The sequence below is a fragment of the Trichomonas vaginalis genome, chromosome I, assembly GCF_026262505.1.
Source record: "Trichomonas vaginalis G3 chromosome I, whole genome shotgun sequence".
Taxonomy (NCBI): domain Eukaryota; phylum Parabasalia; order Trichomonadida; family Trichomonadidae; genus Trichomonas; species Trichomonas vaginalis.
The window spans coordinates 13,606,885-13,634,270 of NC_067203.1; the positions used below are offsets into that span (position 1 = coordinate 13,606,885).

The following is a 27,386-nucleotide window of genomic DNA, read 5'->3' on the forward strand; positions in this document are numbered from 1 at the left end:
TTCTAAATCTCACAATTTTACCTTGAGGAATGCTTTCCGACACTATCACGCTAGAAATGGCCACCTTAATTATATATCAGTTACCATAAGCGTAGTTTCCAATGTTTGCTTCAGAAACTCTTTCCGAAAAAGATAAAAGAAAATTATCTGATAAGTTTACAATAATCGTCATCAAAATTGAATGTCGAAAAATTCAAAGTTAATAATTCAGTGGGGAGTAGCAATTTTGTGCTTGATATCGGGCATATCACTATATACAACATCTCTATTTGTCGGGAGAGAAAAAGATTATACTAATGCTTCAGGCTCTTTGGACTTATTAACACAAGGTTACGCAATGGGTGGCTTAGACTATAATTCTTCTATTGTTGAAGCAATAAAATCAGCTAAGGAAGAGATTTCTATCATGTCCCGAGGCATAGATACTACAAATTCTTCAAATGAATTAGTAAAGGCTTTAGTTGAAGCATCTCACAAAAATATTACAATCAGAGTTCTTAGCAGAGATAAAACAAACACTACGACCGAATTTTTCCAGAGCAAAAATGTCAAATTTTTATCTATTGACGGTTCAGGCGTTTATGATCACATTGTTAGTGATTTCATTATCATTGATCATTCTACTCTTCTTTTACTATCTACTTTTTTGGTAAAACCTCGCAATTTCAACGGAAAAAAGATTGGATTGAAAACATCTCATCCAAAAGTTGTTGATGACGCTTACGGCATCTTTGATTTAGCTTGGTCACGACTAGTTAGTGAAATTAACGAAACACTCCCTCCAATCAGTAGATTTTGGCCAAATAAATACAGAGCTTTAACTTCTAACACTAGAAAAGCTGAACTAACCAATGCGCATGTATATCTAGCAATTCCAGAGTCCCTGGCACTAGCTCCTGGCCGAATGAAGACAAAAGACGCAGCAAATAATACAATTATAAAATTCAACCACGATATTTACATATCATGCTCATTTTTCGATCTACCAAACAATTTCTTTATCCAGAATGCTCTTATTAGAGCTGCTTACGATAATAAGAAAATCAGAATTTTATTAAGCAACAATACAGCTCTGGATGATTCAAAACGCTCTGCAGGACTTGTAGCAGGTATTCCTAATATAGAAGTGAGAGTTGGAAAAGAAAATTATCCAAATTTCTTAATTTCTACAACAAACCTCTATTTTCTGTCAGATAGTATCACAGGTCGTGTGTATAAAAATAATGTACTCGGAATTGCTATTTTGGCCAATTTTACGGACAATTCTCAAAAAGATTCAATTACAAACAGTTTGATCAAAGAATTCATGTATGTTTGGGACCACAATTCAACAAACTTTTCCCAATACGCAAAGGAAATATATGACAGCGATTTTTAATTTTATTTTTTTTTTGTTTGTTATTAAACATTCATTCTATTATTGTTTTTAGTATATCTCAAATCCAAAAATCATATTATTTCGAAATTAATGAAAAATAAAAGGAATTTCATTAAAAAATTTAATGATTTTGGAGTATTTCATCATCATATCATAATTTATGATCAATATAAGCATATGTAATATTTGAAATACCATTTATCAATGAATATAGTGAGAATGTTTTTGAATGGCGATTGGCTTCTATCATGCAAAGCCAAAAACATCAAAGATGTAAAAATAAAAATTCCTGGAGACGTTCATTCAGCCTTATTAAACGCGTCTTTGATTCCTGATCCATATTTTGATTGCAATGAAAATGTAAGCAATTGGATACACTATCAAACATGGGAAATCAAGAATACTTTTGATATTGACGAGGAATTAGATTCCAAAACATCAGCATACAAAAAAATAAATTTAACATTAGATTTTGTTGATACATTTAGTATAATTTATATCAATGAGAAAGAAGTTTTACGCACATCAAACATGTTCAAACATTATTCCGTTGATATCATGAGCGCTCTCAAAAATGGAAAAAATACTATTAAATTTGTTTTCAATCCAGCCGTTGTTATAGCTGAACAATTAAGCAAATCACTTCAAAATCCTGTTCCTTGGTCAGAAGGAAATAATCAGCATCCACATATGAATTTAATCAGAAAACCACAGTTTCAATCTGGATGGGACTGGGGACCATGCTTAGTTCCTGTTGGTATTTATGGAGATGTGAAAATTGAATACATTCAAGCAACAAGAATTTTAGGATTTAAACATTATTCAACAAGCAAAGATATTTCATTAGAAATACACGCAGAATCTTTCACTGAGAACCAAAAATTACATGTTTCAATTGAAAATCTTTACGAAACTGACATAGATTTGGAATTAGGATCTCATGTTTACACAATTAATCATGAATTTACGGAAATAAAGCCTAAACTTTGGAGTACATGGGATTATGGAAGGCCAAACTTGTATACTCTCAAAATTTCGACAGATGAAGCTCAAATAACAAAGGAAATTGGCTTTAGAGACTTAAAATTAGAATCATTGCCAGACCAATACGGGAAATCATTCAAATTCATATTAAATGGCCAAGAAATTTATTGCAGAGGCGCAAATATCATTCCAATCGATTCTATTCCTCAAAGAGAAACAAAAGAACGTTACGAGCAAATTCTTCTTGATGCAAAGTTCGCAAATATGAACATGGTTCGAATCTGGGGTGGCGGATATTATTTACCAGATTATTTCTATGAATTATGTGATAGATATGGCATATTAGTATGGCAGGATCTAATGTTTGCATGTGCCCAATATCCAACAGCTGATTGGTTCCTCCAAGAAGTTGAATCTGAAATTTTTGATACTTTCTTACGAATCCAGTACCATCCTTCCATTGCATTATGGTGCGGAGATAACGAAGTGTGGACAACGATCAATTGGCAAGACATTGCTAAGGACAATAAAGAGTTTTACCACTCTGAATACAAGAAATTAAACCAATTCCTTAAAGCCCACGTGAACGAGAACGACAAATCACGCACATTCTGGTTGGCCTCTCCATCCGCCGGTAATGAGGATTATGACGGAGATTTCGTAAATATATCTCAAGGTGATTCACATTATTGGGAAGTTTGGCATGGCAAGAAAAACATTTCAGGCTATCTGGAAGTCAAACCGCGTTTCTGTTCCGAGTTTGGTTTCCAAAGTTACCCTTCATTAGCAACTGTAAAGACTTTTGCACCGGAAGGAACCAATTCCATCCACGCCAAAGCATTCGAGGTTCATCAGAAAAGCAAATGCGGTAACAAGAAGATACAAGAAATGATAGATTTGTACTTTAAACATTCAATTTCTTTTCCGGACTTGCTTTACTTGTCACAGGTTACTCAAGCCATAGCAATTAAAACAGCCGTTGAGTTCTGGAGATTGCAAACTGGCATCAATTCTGGCGCTTTGTTCTGGCAATTAAATGATTGTTGGCCAATTTCATCATGGAGCTCAATAGAATACAATGGAAGATGGAAACAATTAATGTATCATGCAAAAAGATTCTTTGAACCAGTATCTATTATTTTAACTCAAGATACATCAAATTATCTTTTATATGTTGTCAATGATCTCAAAGAAACTGTTAATGTTAGATACCATGTAAGATGGTTCGACTTCCATGGAATGTTGCTCTATGGAAGAACCGATAATGCTGTTACAAATCCAAAGAACAAAACAATTGTTTGGTCGCTCCCTAGATATACACATCCTTATAAAGGTCCAGATGGGTTCTTCTATGCTTCAGTGGAAATCAATGGAAAAATCCAGGAAAATTTCTTGTTTATTGAGAAATTCAAGAATTGCAAGATTGAAAAGCCAGAAATTAAATATGAAGTAAATAATTCTGATGGACAATACCAAATTAAGCTAACTACAAATGTTCCAGCTTTCTTTGTTCACTTGGAATCAGATAAAGTCAGAAAGTTCTCTGATTCAAGCTTTATTTTGCTTCCTGAGGAAGAAAAAGTTGTAACTTGTGAAGGTGATCCAGGAAATATAACTATTTATCATCTTAATTAATGTATTTTTTGTGAATATTCTAAACTATTATATATTTAGTGAATTTTTCGATTGTCTTTGTATATTCTAACATGATCTAATGCCGTAATTTGGATTTTAATAAAAATATAAAATCCATATTGGTATTTTTATAAATTTCTGCTAATGATATTTACATGTACGACTCCACTACATCTTTCCAATAGATTTTCAGCAGATAAGCAGTGATAATTAGATAAATTCATTTATCATTAATATAAGAGTTGAATCTTCGCGATTAAGTGTTATTCGATATATGAAACTTATTGAAGTATTTATTGATGAATACAATTTATGGACACATCAAAAATATTTGGTTTATCATGTTATTTTAGGTTCTAATTTGAATATGAGGTTACATATTAAGAGTATATAGTAATATCACTACTAAAAATACTTATTTCTTCATAAATTCCAATCTGATGAAGGATTTTTTTTCTTATCGGCAAATAAATGACATCTCCTAATTTTATTGAAAATCTTAATACCACTTATCAACAAAAAGAGTTTTCGAAATATACAAAGATAAGAAGTGGCAATTTATGGTCAATTTCCAATGATAAAACACTTATTTACGCGAATTTAAATAAAACACAGGTTAATTTCCAAACAGTTCCAGATATAACAGGAGTAATGTTCATGTTCGTTAGTGGTGATGGCAAACACTGCGTTATCAGAGTAAGTACACAAAAAAATTTCATTTTATTAGATAATAATTTAACAAAGAAAAACATTGGTGCATACGAAAAATCATATAAATCAGTAACCTTCGTAACCGCGCATAATGGCTATAAATATATCTTTTTCGGCTGCAATGAAGGCAAAATTGTCTATACCTTAGTAAATAACCCCTCAATCATGTATCACCTTGTATGCGACATCAAATCTACCATCATGGGCATTATTGTTCGCCCACAAAAAGGAAAAGACGGCAGAGATTACTATACAATGGTTGCTCTTACGGAGGAAAACAACGGAGATGCCAACAAAACCATGTTTACTAAAGACTTACATTTCTTCCAGCTCAACAGCGAATTTGTTAGGTTTGAAAAGGAAATTCCAATAAATTGTTTGAATGACATCGAATTTGGTGACAATTTCATGTTCACGGATGAAAATTATGTCGCGGCCTACAGCAAGTATAAGATGTTGTTCATTTTCCAAATCAATAAAAACTTTGAACAGCAAAAACCATATTCTAACCAAGATTTGATAACTATCCAAACTGAATTTTCATGGTTTGCCATTTCTAATGACATGATCTTTACTTTTAACCAGAAAACCTCCGAATCTTCGATTTATCAGATTTTATATGGCCAAGATTCGAAAAAGATTGTTCAAATGAAGGTTCCAGAGTTCCAATCAGTCGAATTCGATCCAATTGATAAGTCATTCTACTTAATCAACAAAAATAACCTTAGAAGACTCGTTATTGACTCTTCCTTCCCAGAAAAATCAGGACCAGTCGGTTTCTATCAATTCCTTTACAACACTTACATCCAACAGAACAAAATTGACGAAGCAATTATCTCTTTAATCAATTCAAAGATTTCTTTCAACACAATGGTCAATATGACCAAGTCAAACCCAGTACTTCTTCATAAACTATTCATTTCCCTTGTAGATTACCTCCCAGAGTCGAATCGCAGATTCAAAAAGTCAATCGCTCTTCGCGCTCTTGAAATGTACGTCAGAATCGAGAGCAGCGGACAGCAGAAGCTCAACCCGCCGTTCTACGAATGGGTACAGGACCAAATGAACAAGGGAAATCTTTCTCAAAAAGTGGTTTGCGAAGTTCTCGACGTATACGGCTGGAACGAACCTTATGGAGAGATTATCAAAGATAAGTCGGCCTTGATTGACCATGAACTTAGCTTCGGAGGCGTAACTCGAGCTGCAGAATTGTTATCTGAAGAGAAAAATAGCGAAAGCTTCACAAATAACGCAATCAGGTTGTTCAATGTCAAGCCTAATGAAGTTATCAATGCTATATATACAAGTCCGAAGATCAGCCAAAAAGAATTTGCTCCGATGATTTCATCTCCTTCTGCAATCGAAAGAATTTACGAGTTGAAGAACGGAAAGCTTAAAACTAGCTGGCTCCGCGCGGCATTTGTCCTCCAAATGGCAAAGGACGCCAAAAGAAAGAGGTTGGAAATTGAAGAAAAAATTAATTCAGCGAAAGACGATAAAACAAAAAGTGAATTACAAGATGAATTAATTAAATTGCAAAAAGAGAATATTGAACTAGCAGATGCATTTTTCACTGATCAGAATCAACTTCCAACGAAGGATGATTGCGATATCGCATACAGAGCATTCTTCGCGGCTAACGAGCCAAGACTTGTAGCTATTGGCCTTAAGAGTCAGAACCGCTTTGCAGAAGCTGCTGTTACTGATCCAGAACAGGCAATTAACATTATTAATGAAGCCAAGTCCCAGTTTGAGAAGAAACGAACAACAATTTCGGTTCTCCGTGCCATGGAAACCAAGAAGGCCGGCGATTTCGCTCAGAGACTTCTAAATGTCGAAGGAGTCGGAATTGACAGTGCGAAATTGATTGATTTCTTACCAGATTCAGTATCAGTCAGCGAGTTAGAGAACGCTGTTGACAAATACATCGAAAAGAACACAAATGCAGTTCAAGATCAGAAGAAGATGTTCGACGAAGCGAAAGATGGCATCGCAAGAGCCCATAAACTAGTCCAAACAAGGGTAGATCCTTTGATATCCATTTCTTCAATGGAATCATGCGCTTGCTGCGGAAAACTTCTTTTCACTGGCCAAGGAGTTGTTTTCCCATGCAAACACGGATTCCACACAGAGTGTATCAAACAGATGTTCCAGAAATTGAACATCAAAGACGTTCCAATTACAAAGAACTGTCCTCTCTGCAGTTTCCTTTCGACAACAATGATTTCCAGGCCTTTCACTCCTTCTTTGGAGTCTTTGACAAGATGGTCAACAAACCAGGATAAGCTTAAGATGGAATTGAGCAACAACCGTTCAATTCTTTCTACTCTAGGGCGTCAGTAAAATTTTTTTATTTATATTGCTAAAAAAACAAAAACAATTTTTTTAAAAGTGCTTCTATCTAGTTATTTAAGCAATTGAAGAGAGATTTTCCTATAGCAATATATGCATTTAATGAGTGCATTTACACTGATTGAAAACAAATCAATCTCATCGATATATAAAATAAATTTGAAACTCACAAAATTGAATCAAATGGAATCTTTGACGATGCATTTCCTTAGAAAATAATATCGATTGTGACTAACCTGGCTGTTTAATTCCTAAACATTTTTAATTTTTCACGAGTTTCTAATATTACATCAAAAGATATTCCTTACAGCAAGTATAAATAAAAAGATTATACGAATTATTATCATCAAATAAATAAATGCCAGATGAACACATTTGCATCGATTGATGAAAATCTTACCCATTGGTATTTTGGAATGTTGACATTGAATCAAATATTACCATATTGTAAATATGCATAATGTTATGCTACCACACAAAACCAAGATTGTCTGGATTGAGATATTTTAAAATTCTAGTAATTTCAAAATCGATCATATTTTTCATGAAGAGTATTTATGTACAGTTCATAACAATGACAGTGGCCTAAATCGCATTGTAAGATCAATATGCGATATGTTGAATCTATTCCAATGCACATCTACCCCAATATAAAACTTGCAAAGACAGTCAAATAGCTTAATTTTAAACATTGATCTGTAATTATTTTCTTCACATTTTATTATTGATTAATTAGATTAATTGCACAGTGAACAATCCCCGCCTACAGTCAAAGTATGTAAATCATGCGTAAATTTGAAGATACACCATTATCCTATTTCAGGAGAAAAATTTTCAACCAATCGTCACGTTTTTACCAGAAATCTTATTAATATAAGCAAAATAGTACAAAGATACAAACACACTTAAATCTAAAATTTAAGATCAAAGAAAAAAGATTTTTTGAATGAAAATTTCAGTCGATTGCACAATTAGCTATTTACAACTATTGAATTAATCAACTCACAAATACAGATGTTGAGTATTTTAATCATTCCATGCCTTTTAATTGCAACAGCAGCACAGGCATGGGCTTACACAGACCCAGAATCATTCAACCAGCAGTTTAACCAGCAGAAACTCATTGCTTGCGTTGTAACTTGCTATTTCATATCATTGCTCTTCTTCATTATCATTGGATCAAGAAAGGGATTCAACAAACACGGTCTTTGGATGGCAATCCCACTACTTACGATCGGTTCTTATTTAACATTTTACTCGACCAAGAAGATTGGTATCGATAGAACATTCTTTGGCGAACAGTTAGGAACTCTAGAAGGCAAGGAACACGAGACATCATTCCCATTTAGCCTCAATCACTGCATGTACAAAGGCGAATTACTTTTAGTTTTTGGTTTTTGGTCATTATTCTATCCTTCAAAGGAATTAACATTTGTTACAGGAACTTGGATATGCCTACTCCTTATTCAAATGTACATCGAATCCCCACAATAGATTATTTATAAATATGAATATCTTTTACTTAACCTTTTCTAGTTGTGACTCATTTTTCTAATAAAGTTATTAATAGAAAACTTTTGAATTTACCTTATCTCAATATCTTATGAGATAAATTTGATAATTAACTTTTAATACTCAATGAAAACAGCATACATCGAGCAGATATACTGACTACATAAGGTTGCATAAATGAATGAATGTCTATACTGTTATTGAAAGCTAATTACTATATTATGAAGGTAGGGGTAATAATAGTGGGATTTAAAGTAGTTTTGCATTGCATTCATCCTCTATGATATTAGGATGATATGCATATTTGTCACAAGGTGATTTATCCATCAAGGATCTAAAAATTGAATGAAAAAAGTTCCTCGTGAACATAGAAAACAATTCAGGAAACAATGATTTCGAATGATAAATAGACGTCAATGATGAAAATTTTTGATCCAAATTTTGGGATCCGATTTTTTTAACTGAAATGTTTTCTCTCTTATGCTTAGCGACTTATGTGGATGAAGGATTTCATACAGTCACATTAGATTTTTATAATTCAGAAGTCCAAATCAACCCTAATTTTGATAATTCCAGTGTTTATTTTACATTTAAATTATCAGATTCTTACTTATACACCCCAACATTACAATTTACTTATCCAAATAAGTCTTCAGTTACCAAATATTTCTACTCAAGTACAGGAATTTCCTTCTTTTATCCACATGTATTAATTACAAACAAAAATCTCAACGAATCAATCACTTTCAATATTTACATTTTGAAAAACCAAGCCTGCAATGCTTCATTTATCACAACTGGAAATATGGAATTAATTTTCTCTGATTCTGTCCAACAAACAGTTTGCGTTTTCCCTCATAGTCCACCTGTAAAAGTAGAGCTTAAAAGCTCATCATCATCTCATAATTCTATGTATACGATTTTATCTCCAAATCAAATTGACTATTCAGATGAAGTTACATCCTTTTCTGGTCCTGCTATCCTAGTTTCGCAGATTAGCCCTGCTTATAACTCTACACTTAAGATTTATGACTCAACAGATATTTTAATGAAAAAATCTTGTTTAGAAAGCGATTTCTATATACTAAACCAATACGGCTTTATTAACCAAGCTTTTTCTGGCCATCAAATTTACAACTGCATCTACGATAAGCCTTCTAATTGGCCTTTCATTGTTTTCTTTACTGCACTTGGAATTATTGTTACCCTTATCATTGTTTGTTGCTTTGTTTGCTGTTGCTGCTGCAGACCAAAGCCAAATTACATTTCATCATTCCAAACTCAACCTTCTCTCGAACAGTACTCTTATCAGCAATATTCGCAACCTCCTGCCCAACAATACTCAGAAGTTCCAACTCAACCTTACGGCCAACCACTTTTGCAAAATCAGCCAAATAATTATCAGCAATATACACAACCAACTAGTGATCCATATTCTGGTGTACCAACACAACCTTATAACCAACAAAATTATCAAAATCCTCCAAATAATTATCCACAATATGCCGATCAACAAGTTCCAGTCCAAGATCAGCTGCAAAACCCTTATTCAGCCGTTAATTCTGTTTATTAAACTTTATGTTTATTCTTTCAGTTTTTTTAGTAAATAAATAAAGGTGACCAAACTATTTTTTGAAAGTCCGCCATAACTTTAATGGTACTATTTCAGCGTGTACAATGAATACAAAAATTCTAAGAGTGCCACATAAAATAGTACTTTAGACTTGAGTTAATGCTACCAAGCAAATGTTAAAAAGATGACTTTAGTGTTTTGATAATCAAAGATTAAAATCATTATTGTCTAAATCAATAATCATAACGACAGAAGTTAATGTTTTTTCATCAGTGCTTTAAATCCACTTTTAAAAGTATACCTCAAAAATCAAAATATCAAAAAAAAATGGCCGATAGGTTTGGCTTTAATTTTTGTCTGCTTTTATGATTTGATATGGATGTTATAATTTTAAAAGTTGAGCCAAATTCACCAATAGATTTTTGAGATTTGCAAATACTCAATAATTTTCAGCGTGTTATCTTTTATTAAAAGAACTATTTGGTTTCAGTATCATATAAATTGATATTTACTTTCTATTTGAACCTTCATTTAGCTAATGATTTAATAATACAGATTTCATCTAGTCCTTATAAGAGAATTTTGAATTTGTTATAATAAAAAAACAAACAGATATAGCTTACACTTCTATAATAAAGATACCTTTTATAGAAATCAGTATGAAATGTGTTTTGGCTTATTGGAAGCATATCAGACATAATCGCCATAATCATAAAATCTATATACCCAATAAGTAATAAATTTGTCGATATAGATTTTCCATAAAATTAGTTTTTAGTCTGATCTTAAAATAAATTTAATTTTTTATAAAAAAAATCACATTTAAAAGTACCTTTTTAGTAGCTCGAAATCCTGTTGGTGGATTTCGGGCGTACTTCAAAATTAGCTTTTCTTCTACATATGCAAGCTATATTTTAAATATGGGGCAAATCGGATCGGCGAAAGGAGTTTAGTTACCTTTAAATAAATTAAATTTTTACATTTAATAGTTGCTTTTTTTGTTAAATATTATGAATCTACATATCCATGGCTATATACTTTAGTTGAAATATGACCAAACCTTACAATACTAAAAATTTCAATTGCCTCATTCATGAGAGTTTGGAATTTTGAAGAGAAATCATGGATGCATTAATTCAGAGTTAGGGGAGAAAAGTAATATCTATGTTGGATAATCACATCTTTTCTTCACATTCATTCTAAAATTTATAAACGTATAAATGAAGAAAAAAGAACCAGAGGAAATCCGATCCAAAAAGATCAGATTTCGAATAGAACTTGATAATGCTCATGAACAAATCATACATCGCATAATGAAACTATGGGCAGATAAACTTAATGAATTTGCAAAACGAAAATCTACAATTGAGCAGAAATATGACATCAATTTAGCAAGAGTCAATAACATACAAGCCAATCTACAATCGAAGATATCTATAGTCAAAAATCAAAATAAAGAACTTTTAAAAAAACAAGATACATTAATTAACGAAATTAATAAAGCAAAAACAGCATGTGAGAACAGATATGATAATACTATGGATATTGAAGTTGAAGCTAAACTTAAAGTACAAAAAGAACAGCTCGAACAGCGACAAATGAACACATTAAAAGATCTACAAAAAGCTCAATCAAGACGAGATTTCTATTTTTCAAAATATACAGAGTTTCAAACCAAAATTTCTAAAAAAAGACAAAAAGAGTCCGAGTTGAAACAAATTACTCAGCTCAGAGAAGAGCGAAAGATATTATTGGATGAGCTAAAGAGAAAAATAGATATTGAGCAAGGTAAATTAACAGATGATCTTGCTTTACTAGAACAATACAGAATGGAAATTCTTGGACAAACTAAATCTCCAAGGAAAAAGTCTAGACATTCACAATCAATCGTAAACTCCTGGAAACCGAATCCGGAAACAGATAAATCTGAAGATGAAAACATTGAATCAGTTAATTTATATAATGATTCAATTGAAGAAGAATCTGAAGAAGAGGAAGCCAATCCTGATGCTAAAGCTCTTGAACAGCAAATTCTAACTTTGCTCAGCACAGGAGTTTATGATGAGACAGACCCTATTATTGTTTCTCTTAGGAAACAACTTGTTAGTTTGAAGAACCAATCTAATTAGATATAAATAAATTTGTTTTACATTTGTGCATTAGCTTTTTAATTATCATTTCCTTTTTTTATCACATTCAAATTTTATATTTGTTTTCATGAATGAGAACACAGATGGTAGTCATATCTCTGTCTTCCAGTTCAAAGTGAACTAGTTTCTTCTTAAATTTCTCTGAATATGTTCTAACTGAATATAGATTTGCTATCAGAACCTAATAAAATGCTAAATTTATTTATAGTTCATGTATTAAGCTTATTCCAATCCATCCAGATTGTGTCATCCCAATGTCAATGAAGATTGTTATTGGACCATAACATGACCAAACGTGTTCTTTCGAATTAATTCCAGCATGAAATCGATTCTTTGATTTGCAAACAGCCAAAGAACACATAACTCGTTTTGAATAAATTTGATCAAAAAGATAAATTCAAAAAAACCTTTGATTATATATCCACATAAAGAGGAACTTCTTTATTTTTATTCCGAGCTCGTATATTTTAAGACTGAAGATTTCGGATTGAAACAACAAGAATTGCACTCGAGAATCGGAATCAAATTCATACAAAACAAAATCCATGTTTTAGAATAACACAATAATATACAAACAAAATAAAAATTTCAAATAATTATACTCTTCTAAACTACAACTTCTGACTGTGCGACACTTTGAAATCCCTGAGGATTGATAGATAGCAGTGTCTTCTTCACCGATAGAATTGATTGAGAAATTGAGGGACTTGTAAGCAAATATGAACTGTCGCTGATATCTTCCTCTGCTGCATCATCCTTTTCGAAAATATAATCGAGTTTTCGCAGAGAAGGAGTTGGATGAGGTTCATTTTGCATCTCATTATACATTGTGAGTTGGTAGTAGACAGGAATGCTTCCAGCCAGCCACTCGTGGTGTAGAGCCTGTTCAATTGTCATTCTGTAATCACTGTTCACAGTCATCAAACCGGAAATGAAGGATTTGCAGCTTTTGCTTAAGTATTCCGGAATTGTATATTCACCTCTTCTGATCTGTTCGAACAATTGCTGCTGATTTCTTTTAGTCCATGGGAGTTGCCCTGTTAAAAGAGCATAAGTTATGACGCCGCAGCTCCAAATATCGCTTTTACGGCCGTCATAGGACTGACCGGATACACATTCTGGCGATGCGTAACATGGAGAGCCGCATGGAGTACTGACTAATCCGTTTTGCCCTACAAAACGAGAGAGCCCGAAATCAGAAATTTTGACCCTGCCATTCTGATCTAAAAGTAGGTTTTCAGGTTTTAAATCGCGATGGCAAATTCCTAAAGAATGAACATATTGTAGCGCGTATAATAATTGACAAATAAATACTTTTGCTTCAGGCTCCGTTAATCGGCCGCTGTTTACAACGAGATTGAAAAGCTCCCCGTTTGGACAGAATTCAATAATAATGTAATAATTATGTTCATCCTTTAAAACGTCGTAAAGAGCAACTACACCAGGATGCCTTAATTGCTGGCTGATTCTAATTTCATTTTCAAAGCGCATTTCTAAGTTGTGCATGAGTAATCTTGATCTTGATACGATCTTGCAAGCGTAAAATTTACCAGTTTCGAGATGTTGGCATAAGCGAACAGTTGAGAAAGCTCCATGTCCAATATCTCCCTTCATTTGATATTCTCCAATAATATCAGGGCAAAAATTCATTTAATTAGAAAAATGAATTAACGATAGATATTTCAAAAATTTCCTTGTGTTTGTGTTAATTATATGGTAATTGGAACATTTGATTTTAGAAAAAATATACTAACGCATATTCAAAATTTGAAAATATTATTAATAATTCAATGTATTAATTCTTACATCGGCGTAATGTTTATTGTTTATCCAAATTAAATCAACAGCTCGAGAACATTTTCGTGTTCTCAAATTAATTGAGTCCAAATTCTGAAATTTGAGAAAATCTTAACTGTGGTCGGAATAATTGTTGAATCAGTATTAATTAATTCGTTGTTTGAACTAAAATTAGAAAGCTGTAAGAATTGAATGGAATTCAAGGTGTATTAAAATTTGAGAACTTTTTTTGTTTCTTATCCCATGTTTGCAAATATTTTCGGTTTCTGAAGAATATCGAATTGATTTATTGTACTAATCCAAGCAATATTTTTATCATAATATCAAATCCTAAAGAAATTTTCAAATATCTATTCATTATTTCTTGATGCGCAGTTTCTAAATGCCATGATGATACATTATTATTTGGATTTCAAAAAAAAAAAAATCAACTTTTGAACCAAAACTTCATTTTAATCGATAAGGCGATTTTTAATGAGAATAATAACCACTCATTCATGAATACTAGAATTTAAGGGTATAGTCCACTAAAAATTTTTAAGTTTTGACAATGAAAATAAGCTCTGTGACCATGTAAATATATATCTATGCAAAACGAGAGGTTATGCCATAATTTTTTTTAGTTATCAAATTTTCCTTTTTTTGAGAGAAGTCTCTCAATAATTTGAGAAGAATCTTTGATATAAAGAGATACACATTTGTAGAACGAAGTAAGTGTTTTCCAAACATTTTATATGTTCATCCTGTATAACAATATAAAGCTGCATAGTGCCATCTTGTGCGTTTGCTATTTTATGCACTTTTCATTGAGATAATCCCTCTTCTCGGGTGATTTTAACAGTCAACTCAATTTTAAAATAAAGATTTCATCAAAATGATTTCGAAATTCGGATATTGATTATATAAATAGCACTGTTAACATATTTTGGATGAGTAAAAAATACCTTGTTTTGTATGCATTTAGTACACCTTTATTTTTGATTAAAACTATAAAATTTTTATTCCTTATATAATAAATAGTATATGTTACATAAACATGAAATTCAATAGCATTCAATTTTGGATTTTTTAGATTTGGTAAATTTTAGAAGAAATAAAATCAGCAATCAAAATAAAGAAACTTTTTTTGTATCTTCTATGATTACCTTTTGGTACTAAATTTTGCATTAATAAGTAAATTATCTGTATTATTCTGTGAGCACAAGCCCTCAGTTATGCTGGTAGTGAATGATGAATCGTCATTTTGCGAAGAGAACGCGATTATTAAGGTAATTTTGAGAATTGTCTTGAATTATTTAAAATTAAAGTTAATTGAATAGGTAGGATAACTAGCCTTTGCTAAATTTGTATAATTTGACCTTATTCTAGTTGGATCTGAGAATATTTTGCTGAAATAATAAATTATATCGCCGATTTATGAAAATTTCTCTGATGGGACCGACTCGCTGAAACGTATTAGTGTTAATGGTAACTTGTCTGAATTTTCAAATTTTTTTCGAAATCCAAAAAATCACAAACAAAAGCATCAAAATTAGATTTGCATTTAAGGTTTTCATTTTTTTTGGAAAATAAAAATATTTTTCCCCAATAAAGTTTATTTTTACTTTTGAGAGGAATAGAAACGTTATTTTGGAATTTTGAAACGACAGAAATGTTCCATTTTTAATGTAGATTCTAAAATGGGGTCAAATTTTTGATTGAACCGTTATCCATTGAAAAACCTCGATTTTAAAATGTTATTCCAAAATATTCATCTAATGATATAGTATATATTTATTAATTATTACTTTTTATTCAATTTTCACTTTTGGCGGGATTTCATTTTTTTGTTGTTGTATGGGCCATATTGTTCACCCAAAACGGAAAACAAAGGCAATGCATAACATTTTACTCCACGAACGTCGTCGACTCTCAGCGCGACAGATGCTTGGTGCTTGCATAATGACCGGAATGCCATATACAAAAGGTGCTCGCTTTCTTTCTCTTTGTGGAACTAAGCCCCCTGTGAAGAGTGGTGTCATGAGACAACAGAGATTTTGTGACGATAAGATTAGAAGACTTAAAAGTATTTCCCTAATGCTGTCGAGAAAGTCCTTCAGTGGTTACTTATCCATTGATGCAAGATGGACGCACAGGCGAAACTCGCCAAGTTGTACAGTAACTGCGCTCGATGCTGTCACAAAAAGAGTTCTTGCATGCGTGAACATCAACCATATTGGTGGAAACAGACAGCATGCTCAGTATTCCGGAGCTTCCAACAATATGGAAAGTGCTGGAACTCGAATCATCTTGAAGCAATTAAAGAAATACAATATCTTGAAAGATGTTAAAGAGATTATTAAAGACCGAGATAACAAAAGTGTCTCTGTCTTTAAAGAATTTGGCGTCTCTCATCTTGAAAGATTCGATCCAGGTCATGTATCAAAAAATATCTCAAAAGATTTTACAAAGTTCTCAGCTTCTCATAAGACAGTTGAAGTTTTCAACGACAAGACTCAGAAGATTGAAAAAATAGAGAGACCTTTCTGGGGTCTGAATGCAAGCCTAAGTATGTGGCTTTGGTCATGTTTTGCCGAAGAAAATATTGACAAACGTACGAAAATGTGGGAGAATTGTGTCTACCATTACGTAGGCAATCATTCTTTTTGCGAACCGCACAATTACAAATGCTTTGAATGGCAAAAAGGTGTCAATTCGATCCAACTTCAATTCATGCTCTATGACTGGGTTCACAAATGGACACCCATAGTTTCCAAAGTTTCTTCCATTGGATCTACCTGCATGAATGAAGCGTTTAACTCCAAAATTGCATGCTATTTGGACAAATCAAGAGCCTGGAAGAACATTAACATTAGAGTTAACGTTGCAATCTTAGAATGGAATGATCCAGAGCATTTTCTCGGAGATATACAAAAAGCATTACATCTTCCCCACTTCCAGAAGATTGTGTCAAATCATTTGAAGAGAATTGTTACTCCAAAATGATATTGAAAAAAAAACTGTTACAAAAGGTTCTAAAAAACAGAACAAATACAAAAAATCCATTCAGAGTGTACCAGGAGGAGATTATCAAGTTTTCAAGTCCGAATGGGAATCAGAAGACGAAGACATTGATGACTTTGATTAACGAAAATTACATTTTATTTATTGTTTTTGTTTTTAAGGATACCCTTACATTGCGTAGTTAGAAAGAGAATATGATATTGTCATGATTGCTAAAGTTTTAGGCTCCAGAAATGAATATACATCAAACTGAAACAATTGATAAATTGAATGAACTTTTGAGAGGTTCTCAAATAAAAAAAATTATCTAATTTTTTACAATATTACTATTATTTTATCCACATATGTATATATAGTAATTTGAGAAAACTTTTAGGAAAAAATAAGTTTAATAAAAATCTGAATTTTACTTGTTGTGGGATTGTTATTAATTGACACTCCAGACGTATTACTAATAGTTATGCGTATGCAATTAAAGTATTTCTGATGGACAAAATGTGAGATTTATATCAGATAATTCATTTCTACTATTAAGTTATTCATTTATGAGTTTGCACTTATTCGCACTAAATAAATAACTATTAAAAATTGTTTTAATTAATTGACACCATATAATAGAGTGAATTTTGTTTGATCAAACAACAATAGATGATAGATATAAAGCCAAGAAACTTGCTATTAATATGCTCTACTTGCTATTTCAATGTAAGTATGATATTTTCTAAATGTTTCGTTCAGATAACTTAGATATATTAGTCAAAATTTGAAATTTTAATAGCACATATATTAAAAATAATTATTATTCATAAAAGATTAATGAAATAGTAAAAAAAATCAATCAAATTATAAAAATACAACATTTAGAAGAATTCTTATTATCCTTCAAAAAGTCAGTATTTCTGCTGTAATTTTCTACAACATTGTAGTTATTGCACTTTGTCTATGGATTTGTATATATGTTATATATAAATTATATATCTAAACTGCCCATAAGTGCAATTTTTATATAAATTGTTTATTTCTTTAACAATTTCATATGAAATATGCTTTTTAAGCGTATCAAAGCTGTGTTCTTAATGTGCATGGATATATCAAGAAAAATGTCGAAAAAAATGTGAATTCACAAATTCACTGAATTTTCACCGTTTTTTGAATTTTGCTACAGCACTAATATTAAATAATACTAAAATCTTCTGTCTTTGTAAAAGAATAAATTCTGACAAAAAGTGCTCGTTTAAATTTAATGATCATCTGTATGACTAAGTGGTAAAAAGTGTTTATGACCAAAAAAGGGTTACATGCTTAGTCTATTTTTCTGACAGGATACTCTAGATTTACATGATCTCTATTTATATCTCCGTTTTTAGATTCTTCGACAGATTTTATGATAGAAAACCAAGATTAACAAATTTCCGGCATGTTAATGAAGAAATCTGCAGCTACCCTCAATATTATTTCAATAATCAGTATCGTTTCTCTTACAATTTATTTTTTTCTCAATAATTTAACAAGAAATAACAATACACACTTGGTTTTACGTATAAAAGCTAAGTGTCGAACTTAATCAACTTTACTTACTTAGCAAATGAATATTTTTGTGGTTGCGAGTTCTGAATGCTGAAGTTTTAGATTTCTCTATAAATGATATCATTGCACTTACAATGTTGTTCCAGCCTATCGCATAAATCATAGAAAATCCAAAAAAAAAATAATATAAAGAAAATTCATGTCATGAAGTTCAAAAAATACTGTGTAACATTAAAATTTGTTATGCATAATACATTTTAGCTATTATTGATTTTTTTTAATTTTCGAGAAATTGAATGGTGAGTCCGATAGAGAAATTTTTAAAAATCCTAGTGCCTCATAGAAGTAATTTCCCTCGTCTCCCATACTTCCAAATGTATGCATATGACATAAACTTTTATGCATTACACAATGGCCAATAATATCTATAGAGTAAAAAATTAGAAATTTAATTTTTTTATATGATAGTTATATTTCAGATTTGCGAGCGTAACTTTTTTCTCCATGGCATACTTGTTTTAAGAGCAAATGATCAAAATCGTCCTTCAATTATTGAAGGAGCTGATATCTTTTGAAAATTGAATTGAAAGGGTATTCAATTTTCAAATTTCCTCTCAATTTTGGAAACATATCAACTCTATGAATTAACAATTATGTGCCTTCACAGTTTATCAGTCATATAAGGTGCTTATAAAGAAAAAAGTTACGCTCGCAAAATATGTTTTTATATAGATTTCACATAAAATAATTATGTAATTTCTAAAAAGAATATTTTTGTTCTTGAATATTAAAGTGTATTGTAGTTTAAAAAGTTTTAAATATGTTGCTAAAATTTCAGGTTTATAGCTCATGTCTAGCATGACTTCTTCGTATGCGCAAAAAATCTGACACGTAAGGGTATCCTTAATTAAATTATTATTATGCTCATTTTCTTATTTTGATTTTTTCTCATTATGATATAAATAATTTATTAATGCATTTATCCAATAATTATGCTATGATATTTTTATACCTTATTTCATTTCTCTTATATTTGATAATCTGGTAAAATATAGTTCAGACTATAATCATTTTAGATTATTGATATATTTATATAGGTTAGAATAAAATTAGTTTCATTTTCTACTTTTATTTTGAATTAATAATTTATAATATCAAATATTATGGCGTAACCTCTCCTTTAAAATATAGATATATATAGGCCTATAGAGTTTATTGGCACTCTCAAAACTCTAGAATTTTGAGTTTACTATACCCTTAAACCATAACTAGATTGAGAACTTGATTTTTTGTTATTGAATTTTTCATCATTGCGTATTGAATCATTATCTTATTAAGGAACATCCTTAAACAAGTTTATTAAACATTCTCATATGACTAATATGAATTCATACTCAAAATAAAAAATTGAAAATTATTTGAAAGGTTGTTTTTGTTTATTATCTCTCTTTCTTTGGCTAACTCACACATAATGTGTATGATATATAAATCTTTTTAATTTTTGTAACATTTGATTTATTGACTTTTCATGAAAGTTTTTAATATTGGAGAAGGTTATGTTTTGAATTTTGGAGATCTCAGCCGTTATTTCTCCAAACGAGATCCTTATTTTTTTGAAAAAGTATAATTAATCATATAAATCAAAGCTTTATGTTCCCATGTATGCGGTAATATATTCTTTAGATTCCTTAACAAACCATTTGAATAATTCTTCGTCCACTTGGCTTAAAATATATGTGTTAGACCCATTTGATTTTTGGGCATCAAAAGAACGTTAAAAATTCCCTTTGTAGGCAGAAATTAATAAGTACATAAGCTGCTTAAAAGTACCAGCGAGTATTTTATCGATATCTTCATATTCGCAAGTTTTATATCAACATGCATTGATTAGCAAAATTGAGCAAATGGATTTCTTTTATTTGGGAATTGTTTGACTTTTTATCAACGAAATTTAAGTCCTTAAGAATGAAATGCACTATCGACATCAATTGAGAGAAGTAGACTCTGTTCGGAGATTTAATTTTAAGGAATTGTATTTTTGTATACTTGTCTAAACTCTTTTACGAGTTCTCTGGCTTTCGAGTACATATTCATTTAATTTATCATATTCGGAACTAGATAATAATTCATCTGGCAAGAACTCAGACTGTGGATCCTGAGTTTTATGGATAAAAATTTTTGTCACTTTTTTGCAGACAAATTGCAATAATCACTTTTCTGTGGTCTTAGTGATAAATATTGGGCTATGAAATTAATGTAGTTTGTTTCAATACTCAATACTCTAGAATTTCTGTTCTCTAATTTTTCGCAAAATTGAAATTAACTCTTTAAATTATTCGATATTAATCCGACATCATGAATTTCAGCATGAACTAGCATTACATCCTAATATCATATAAACATTAGATTCATGCTATCTAGAGTTAATTTGGAGAGGTTGGAATCTTCGACTTCATAACAGCTCCCCAAAAATCCTCTTGATTCTCGCGATGTTATATCTCTGTATGAACTATTGCAAATATCTTATCTTCCTAAAATATTATAAGAGATTGAAGATTATATTTCAATTAAAAGAAAAATCATAAAGATTCGAGATACTTTCATTACTTCAATATTAAATTAGAAACATTCCTACAATTTAGCACGAATTCAAAATTAGTATATCGATATATTCGCATAACTGAACTGAGATGAGTATCTATTTTTGCGAATTCTAAGTCTATTCGCCGACTGTATTAATACTTGCACAAAATAATAGAATTAACCAATTGGCAGCAATCGTAAAAATAGATCATTCAAAATCATTGATTAATTTATTATTTCTCCAATTATATTTACGAACAATTTATAAGTAATGAAAATTTTTTTTTGTTGTAAATTTTCAGAACATCCATTGAATAAACCGGAAATTTGTTTTTTTACATACGATGCTCTCCGTCACAATTAATGGAAAACAAGTGTCCTGTAAGAAAGGGACATTTATCCTCCAAGCATGCACGGATAACGGCATTTATGTTCCAACATTATGTGCTCATCCAGATATTCCTCCTGCAGGAAACTGCGGATTATGCGTCGTAAAAGTTAATGGAAATTCGTATGAATTAGCATGTTCAACAAAAGTCACTAATGGCATGGTAATCGAAACAGATACTCCAGAAGTAAAGAAACGTTCCCTTGATGCATTAAATGCATTTAACGATATGCCTTTGATGCCGGGATCCAAAGAAATCGAAGATATTTATAAATATTTAATACCAAAGCGCCCGATTAGAGGCAGAAAAGCTGAAAAAACAAACGCTTTATCATTTGATCCAGAAACATGCGTCAATTGCGGCCGATGCGTCAGAGTTTGCGGTGATATGCAATATATCGGTGCTCTTGACGAGGAATCTCATTCTCTAAATGACAATGATTGCATCCAGTGCGGTATGTGCACAACTGTTTGCCCAACAGACTGCCTAACTTACAATTCATCTATTTCCAGCATAATAAGAGCAATGGCTGCTGGAAAAATCTTAGTTCTTCAAATTCATCCAAGTTCTTCTGTTTCTCTCGGAGAATTGTTCGGAGAGAAGATTGGCGTCGACTGCACTAAAAAGATAATCGGTGCGGCAAGAGAAATCGGCTTTAGATACGTTTTTGACGTGAATTTTGGAGGAGATATCAATATTATCGAAACAGCGCATGAATTATTACATAAACTTAGCTTACAACCAGATTCATTACCAATGTTCACAAGCTGGTGCCCAGCTTGGGTTAATTTTGTCGAAAAACTTCATCCAGAGTTAATTCCTAACTTATCAACCGTCAAATCCCCACATATACTTTTATCAGTCATTATCAGAAATTATTACGCTCATCTCAAAGAAATTGACCTTCAAAAATTGTTTATTGTTTCACTTCTCCCATGTACAGCCAACAAAGACGAAATCAAGCGAGAGCAGCTATCAGAGACCGTCGATTGCGTCCTTACGACCCGTGAATTTGGTGAACTTATCAAGAAATTCGATATTGACTGGACAGAACTACATCCTGGCGAGTTCGACGAGATCCTTGGCGAATCATCAGGCTCTGCCGCTCTCTACGGTGTCTCTGGAGGCGCTCTTGAAGCTACCGCGAGATATCTCTACGAAAATCTTACAGGAAAGTCTCTCGGAGACGTCAAATACCATCAGTGGCGTGGTAAAGACGACATTCGCGAGGCATCTGTCGATTTCAACGGTCGAATTCTTAATTCATGCGTATGTAACGGCGTTGCCGCTGCCAGAGAGCTTATTGAGTCCGGCAATTACAAGAAATACCAGTTCATCGACGTCGTGGCCTGTCCAGATGGCTGCATTGCCGGTGGCGGGCAACCGAAATTACATAATAAGAAGAACGCGCTTCCAAGAACGGAAGCCATCTACCAAATGGACGAATCCAAACCAGACAGACCCACTCCACACAATAACAAAGCTCTCCTTAAGATCTACGATGATTTTATCGGAAATCCTTACGATGATTTCGCTCAATCTCTTTTCCATACCACATTTGCACAGCAGAACACACCCATACTCGAAATGAAGCGCAAAGTCCACACTTTGCCCATCGTCGCATTCGGATCTGCCTCAGGAACCGCATCTCGCTACGCCGGCATCTTCGCAGGCTTCATCGGAACAGTCCCTGTTCAACTGAACATGGTCACCATTGCGATGCTCGAGAAAACTTCCCACATTGTCGTTTTCTGTTCGACATTTGGAGATGGCGAGTTCCCGGCCAACGCAGAGAAGTTTGTTCGGAACTTATCCGAGTCAAAGACCGACCTAGGAAACCTCAAGTACTCAATTTGTGGCCTCGGAAGCCATGATTATCCGAAATACTGTTATTGCGGCCGAACTCTCGACAGACTGTTCATGCAGCACCACGCACAGAGGTTCATGGACATCGCAGAGCTCGATTCGTCGCTCCCTGACCACGGAGAACACATATTTGAGGCTTGGGCACCTCAATGTGTCAAAAGATTGGGAATGAAGATGCCTGATTCATCGATCGGAGCTAACTATACATTTGTCCCGACCACGTCCAGTGATGAATCAGTGATAAAATCCCCAATGAAGCCTGTTGGATACGAATTCGGAACAATTCTCCAGACAAAAGTGATAACTCCAGAGGGATTCGAGCCGAAGATGAGGTACTACGAGATCAGACTGCCACAGGGAATGACGTACGAGGCTGGAGACCTCTTGGCCGTACTTCCTCAGAACGATAATGAGACTGTGAAGGCAGTTTTGCAGGAATTGAAGCTCAACGGCGATGATATAATGGATGTAACAACAACTAGGCCGGAAGGATATAACACAATACCGTCAAGACTCACATTATGGCAATTATTCTCACAATACCTCGATTTGAATGGAGTTCCGAGCCGTAATTTGATCAGAGCGTACAAGCAGTTCACGAATGACCAATTCGCCAGAGAAAGATACGAAAGGTTATTAGATCCAGCCGATCCTCGCTTCTACAACGATCTTGCAAAGGATATGAGTACACGAGAGTTCATTTTGGAGTACACAAGGCACGGATCTCCGCCATTAGACGTATTAGTTTCAAATATTACACATATCAGAGCCAGATTGTACTGTATTGCAAGCGCACCATGCCACTCATCATCTTCCGTTGAACTTATCATATCAGATAACATCTTTGGACCAGGAAATTCACGTCGCGGACTTTGCACGTCGTTTATGGCCAGGGAAGGGCTCACAAAACTGGCGGTTAGGACACAAAGAGGCTGTTTCAGCTACCCAAAGCAGCAGAAACCTTCGATTATCATGGCAGCCCTCGGATGCGGAGTTGCGCCGATGCTTTCGCTCTTGCAGCACAGAGAATCACTCGAGGGTGAGAAAGGAGACGCTTGTTTGTTCTTCGGATGCAGAGTTAAAAATTCATATCCGGATATTGACAAACAGCTCTCAGATTACGTGAAATCCGGGTTACTCCAGAACTGCTTTACAAGTTACTCGCGCGAGGGAACAACGAAATCGTTCATTACTGAGGACATGGCCGAACAATCCGACCTCATCTGGAACTTGTGGAGGGATGTAAACTGTACTTTCGCATATTGTGGACCTCCTAGAGGAATCCCGGAGAAAATCAGAATGAATTTCGTCAGAATTTCAATGGAAAAGGGAGGAATGTCGAGAGAAGAGGCTGAAAACTTCTGCGCTGCACACCCGCATTTCATTGAATCCTTCTAATTTATTTTTTGCTTATATATTTTTTTTTATATTATTAAAATAATTTTTTTATCTGTTTTTCTAAATTAAAAAATTCATTTCATTAACTTGTAAATCTTTATAAGGTCATATTACCATGGGAGGAACAAATTTGCCCTGAAAAAAAAGCAGAATTTTAAATCTCACTTCAATATCCAAAATAAATCTCGAAGGATATGTCATTTTCATGAGAAAGATACGAATTTCTTAATATCTTAGACTAACAATGAATAATTTTTTTTGGCAAATTTTGATTTCATATATTTGATCCATGCAATGACAGTATGATATTAGACATCTCTTGGACATTGAATATTTATTATAAAGAAATCATTTTGTTGTTGGTTTATTGTTTTTCAATTCATTTTCAATCTTGCTTTCAAAAGACCGAGCATAACAACATATCAATCATAGCATACCAATGATAGAAATAATGAAACTTGGCCAAATTCTAAGATATTCTTCAATTAAATTTTGGAAAATTTAATTTTTTCAAACCATCTCCAAAAATCACAATTCTTGCAACAAACATATCAGATAGAATTTATGTTTGTTCATGCTATTAGTACAAATCCACAAAAAATCTTGCCGTTACCAATTATATTTACGTTTTGGTCAATTAACACATATTACTTCAAAAATAAACATCACAATGTTAAATACAATTGCAAAATTATACAACAAACATAACAGTTTTAAGATAATCCAACAATTATTTTTCGCGCCAAAATCACTGATTATACAATAATACATTTATTATAACGAGTATATATAGCCAAAGAAAAAATCATTTCATTATAGAATTCATTAATTTACAAACGATTTGATACCCAAATGAAAAAAATCGATAAAATTGAACATCACTGCTCAATTTTTCTTTTAAAAATATGTTGTCTATAATCCACAATATCATGATACCTAAAATCAATGACACATTTCTTAGATTTTCTAAAAAAAATTTTATTTCAGCCAAAATCACTAAGTTAACAGTATAAGCAATGAATAAATAATCATTTGTTAATGAATTCATCTATACACTGTTTTTAAACTCTAATCACACAAAAATTATATTTTTTTTTCAATAAATATTGGAAATTATCTAATAACACGTATAAATATTTATTTTCTCGCATATAAAACTGAGTTTTTAAAGAATTTTAATTAGATCAGACTTAAAAATTAGTGGATAGAGGTGTATTCAATTCTGACATCTGTGTAACATCCATTCTTATGATTTTCTCGTCTCTATTCCCCATATTTGGGTCAGCATTTGATTTTCCATATAGAAACACTCGCTACGAACAAACTCTTGAAGCAAGGTACTATAAATTCGAAGTTTGGGGTGCTCAAGGAGGTGGAAAAGATATTTCTAATCACCAAAATTCTGGATATGGTGGGAAAGGAGGTTATTCAGTTGGATATTTAAATCTACTTGATCCAACAACAGTTTATGTGAGAGTTGGTGGGTGGTCACTTTCTGGTTTTGCTTCAGGTGGATTTAATGGAGGTGGATCTGCTTTTGGAGAAAGCACTTATCCAGGGCATGGCGGTGGAGGAGGAACAGATATTCGGATTAATGAAGATGATATCTATGCTAGAGTAATAGTTGCAGGCGGTGGTGGAGGTGCTGAATTTAATGGTGTAAATGGTGGTTATGGAGGGGGAGTAATTTTCCATCAGGAACTAGAACAATAAGTACTTCATGTTTCCAAGGATGTTCATCATTCCAATCAATTGGAGATATTTCACAAGTTACATCAATTGGAGATTACAGTTTCCAAGGATGTTCATCACTTCAAACAATTGGAGATATTTCACGAGTTACATCAATTGGGGATTACAGTTTCCAAGGATGTTCATCACTTCAAACAATTGGAGAAGTCTGGAAAGGTTTAAGTTCTATTCCTGGTCATTCATTTCAGCAATGTGGATTAAGAATACTGAACTTATCTCATTGCTTTCAATTGACAGCTTTTCCTAGTGAAGCTTTCAAAGACTGTATAAACCTTGAAGAGGTTTTCTTTCCTAGATATTTAGAATCAATTGGATCAAGATGTTTTGAGAATTGCAAATCATTAAAACATGCAAATCTTCCTCCTAAAATTACATCAATTCCAGAATATTGTTTTAATGGATGCAATTCATTGAAATATGTTTTCATTCCACAATCAATTACAGAGATTAATGCATTTGCATTGTGTTCATGTGGAATTACAAGTGTGAGAATAAATTCAGATATAATTGTTTATGGAAATGCATTTCTGAACTGTACAAATCTGAGTCGAGTTGAGATATTTGACAACACTATAATAATGCCAGATGCATTTGCTTTGTGTAATAATATAGAAAAGATTGTTATATATGAATTTGTCACTCTGTATAACAATTCGTTTGGATCCATTACTCCAAATGTTTTTTATTTTGGTATTACAGATGTTTGTCACCTTCAAACAGAAATTGAACTCAAACGTTTTAATATTCAGATAATAAATGTTCTGAATGATTACCCT

General features: G+C 32.6%; 10 protein-coding genes across 10 annotated transcripts, besides 3 other annotated features; 9 read left to right on the forward strand and 1 right to left on the reverse strand.

Annotated features, from left to right (window-relative positions):
• Positions 1–2: 2 nt before the first annotated feature.
• TVAGG3_0981090 (endonuclease Chain A domain-containing protein) lies at positions 3–1,409 on the forward strand (the record flags this gene model as incomplete). Its single annotated transcript, XM_001322655.1, has 1 exon — positions 338–1,378. One exon carries the CDS (start codon positions 338–340, stop codon positions 1,376–1,378), a length of 1,041 nt encoding a protein of 346 aa, XP_001322690.1.
• A 98-nt stretch (positions 1,410–1,507) lies between these two features.
• TVAGG3_0981100 (glycosyl hydrolase) lies at positions 1,508–4,040 on the forward strand (the record flags this gene model as incomplete). Its single annotated transcript, XM_001322654.1, has 1 exon — positions 1,598–3,997. One exon carries the CDS (start codon positions 1,598–1,600, stop codon positions 3,995–3,997), a length of 2,400 nt encoding a protein of 799 aa, XP_001322689.1.
• Positions 4,041–4,466: 426 nt separating this feature from the next.
• TVAGG3_0981110 (vacuolar protein sorting-associated protein 18-like protein family) lies at positions 4,467–7,072 on the forward strand (the record flags this gene model as incomplete). Its single annotated transcript, XM_001322653.1, has 1 exon — positions 4,469–7,051. The coding sequence occupies one exon, from the start codon at positions 4,469–4,471 to the stop codon at positions 7,049–7,051; it is 2,583 nt and encodes an 860-aa protein (XP_001322688.1).
• A 970-nt stretch (positions 7,073–8,042) lies between these two features.
• Positions 8,043–8,596, forward strand: TVAGG3_0981120 (phosphatidylethanolamine N-methyltransferase family; the record flags this gene model as incomplete). The annotated part of the gene is made up of 1 exon (XM_001322652.1): positions 8,075–8,554. One exon carries the CDS (start codon positions 8,075–8,077, stop codon positions 8,552–8,554), a length of 480 nt encoding a protein of 159 aa, XP_001322687.1.
• A 442-nt stretch (positions 8,597–9,038) lies between these two features.
• On the forward strand, positions 9,039–10,145 carry TVAGG3_0981130 (uncharacterized protein; the record flags this gene model as incomplete). Its single annotated transcript, XM_001322651.1, has 1 exon — positions 9,039–10,145. One exon carries the CDS (start codon positions 9,039–9,041, stop codon positions 10,143–10,145), a length of 1,107 nt encoding a protein of 368 aa, XP_001322686.1.
• Positions 10,146–10,184: 39 nt separating this feature from the next.
• Positions 10,185–11,106: a mobile genetic element.
• A 259-nt stretch (positions 11,107–11,365) lies between these two features.
• Positions 11,366–12,274, forward strand: TVAGG3_0981150 (uncharacterized protein; the record flags this gene model as incomplete). Its single annotated transcript, XM_001322650.1, has 1 exon — positions 11,366–12,274. The coding sequence occupies one exon, from the start codon at positions 11,366–11,368 to the stop codon at positions 12,272–12,274; it is 909 nt and encodes a 302-aa protein (XP_001322685.1).
• A 627-nt stretch (positions 12,275–12,901) lies between these two features.
• On the reverse strand, positions 12,902–13,945 carry TVAGG3_0981160 (protein serine/threonine kinase protein; the record flags this gene model as incomplete). Its single annotated transcript, XM_001322649.1, has 1 exon — positions 12,902–13,945. One exon carries the CDS (start codon positions 13,943–13,945, stop codon positions 12,902–12,904), a length of 1,044 nt encoding a protein of 347 aa, XP_001322684.1.
• Positions 13,946–14,607: 662 nt separating this feature from the next.
• Positions 14,608–17,255: a mobile genetic element.
• On the forward strand, positions 16,169–16,813 carry TVAGG3_0981180 (uncharacterized protein; the record flags this gene model as incomplete). Its single annotated transcript, XM_001322648.2, has 1 exon — positions 16,169–16,813. A coding segment is annotated over one exon (645 nt), but the record flags the coding sequence as incomplete, so codon positions are not given.
• Positions 17,256–19,857: 2,602 nt separating the features above from the next.
• Positions 19,858–19,879: a mobile genetic element.
• Positions 19,880–21,534: 1,655 nt separating this feature from the next.
• TVAGG3_0981200 (nitrate, formate, iron dehydrogenase) lies at positions 21,535–24,884 on the forward strand (the record flags this gene model as incomplete). Its single annotated transcript, XM_001322647.1, has 1 exon — positions 21,550–24,858. One exon carries the CDS (start codon positions 21,550–21,552, stop codon positions 24,856–24,858), a length of 3,309 nt encoding a protein of 1,102 aa, XP_001322682.1.
• Positions 24,885–26,106: 1,222 nt separating this feature from the next.
• On the forward strand, positions 26,107–26,571 carry TVAGG3_0981210 (protein kinase a regulatory subunit binding; the record flags this gene model as incomplete). The annotated part of the gene is made up of 1 exon (XM_001322646.1): positions 26,107–26,571. One exon carries the CDS (start codon positions 26,107–26,109, stop codon positions 26,569–26,571), a length of 465 nt encoding a protein of 154 aa, XP_001322681.1.
• Positions 26,572–27,386: the final 815 nt, after the last annotated feature.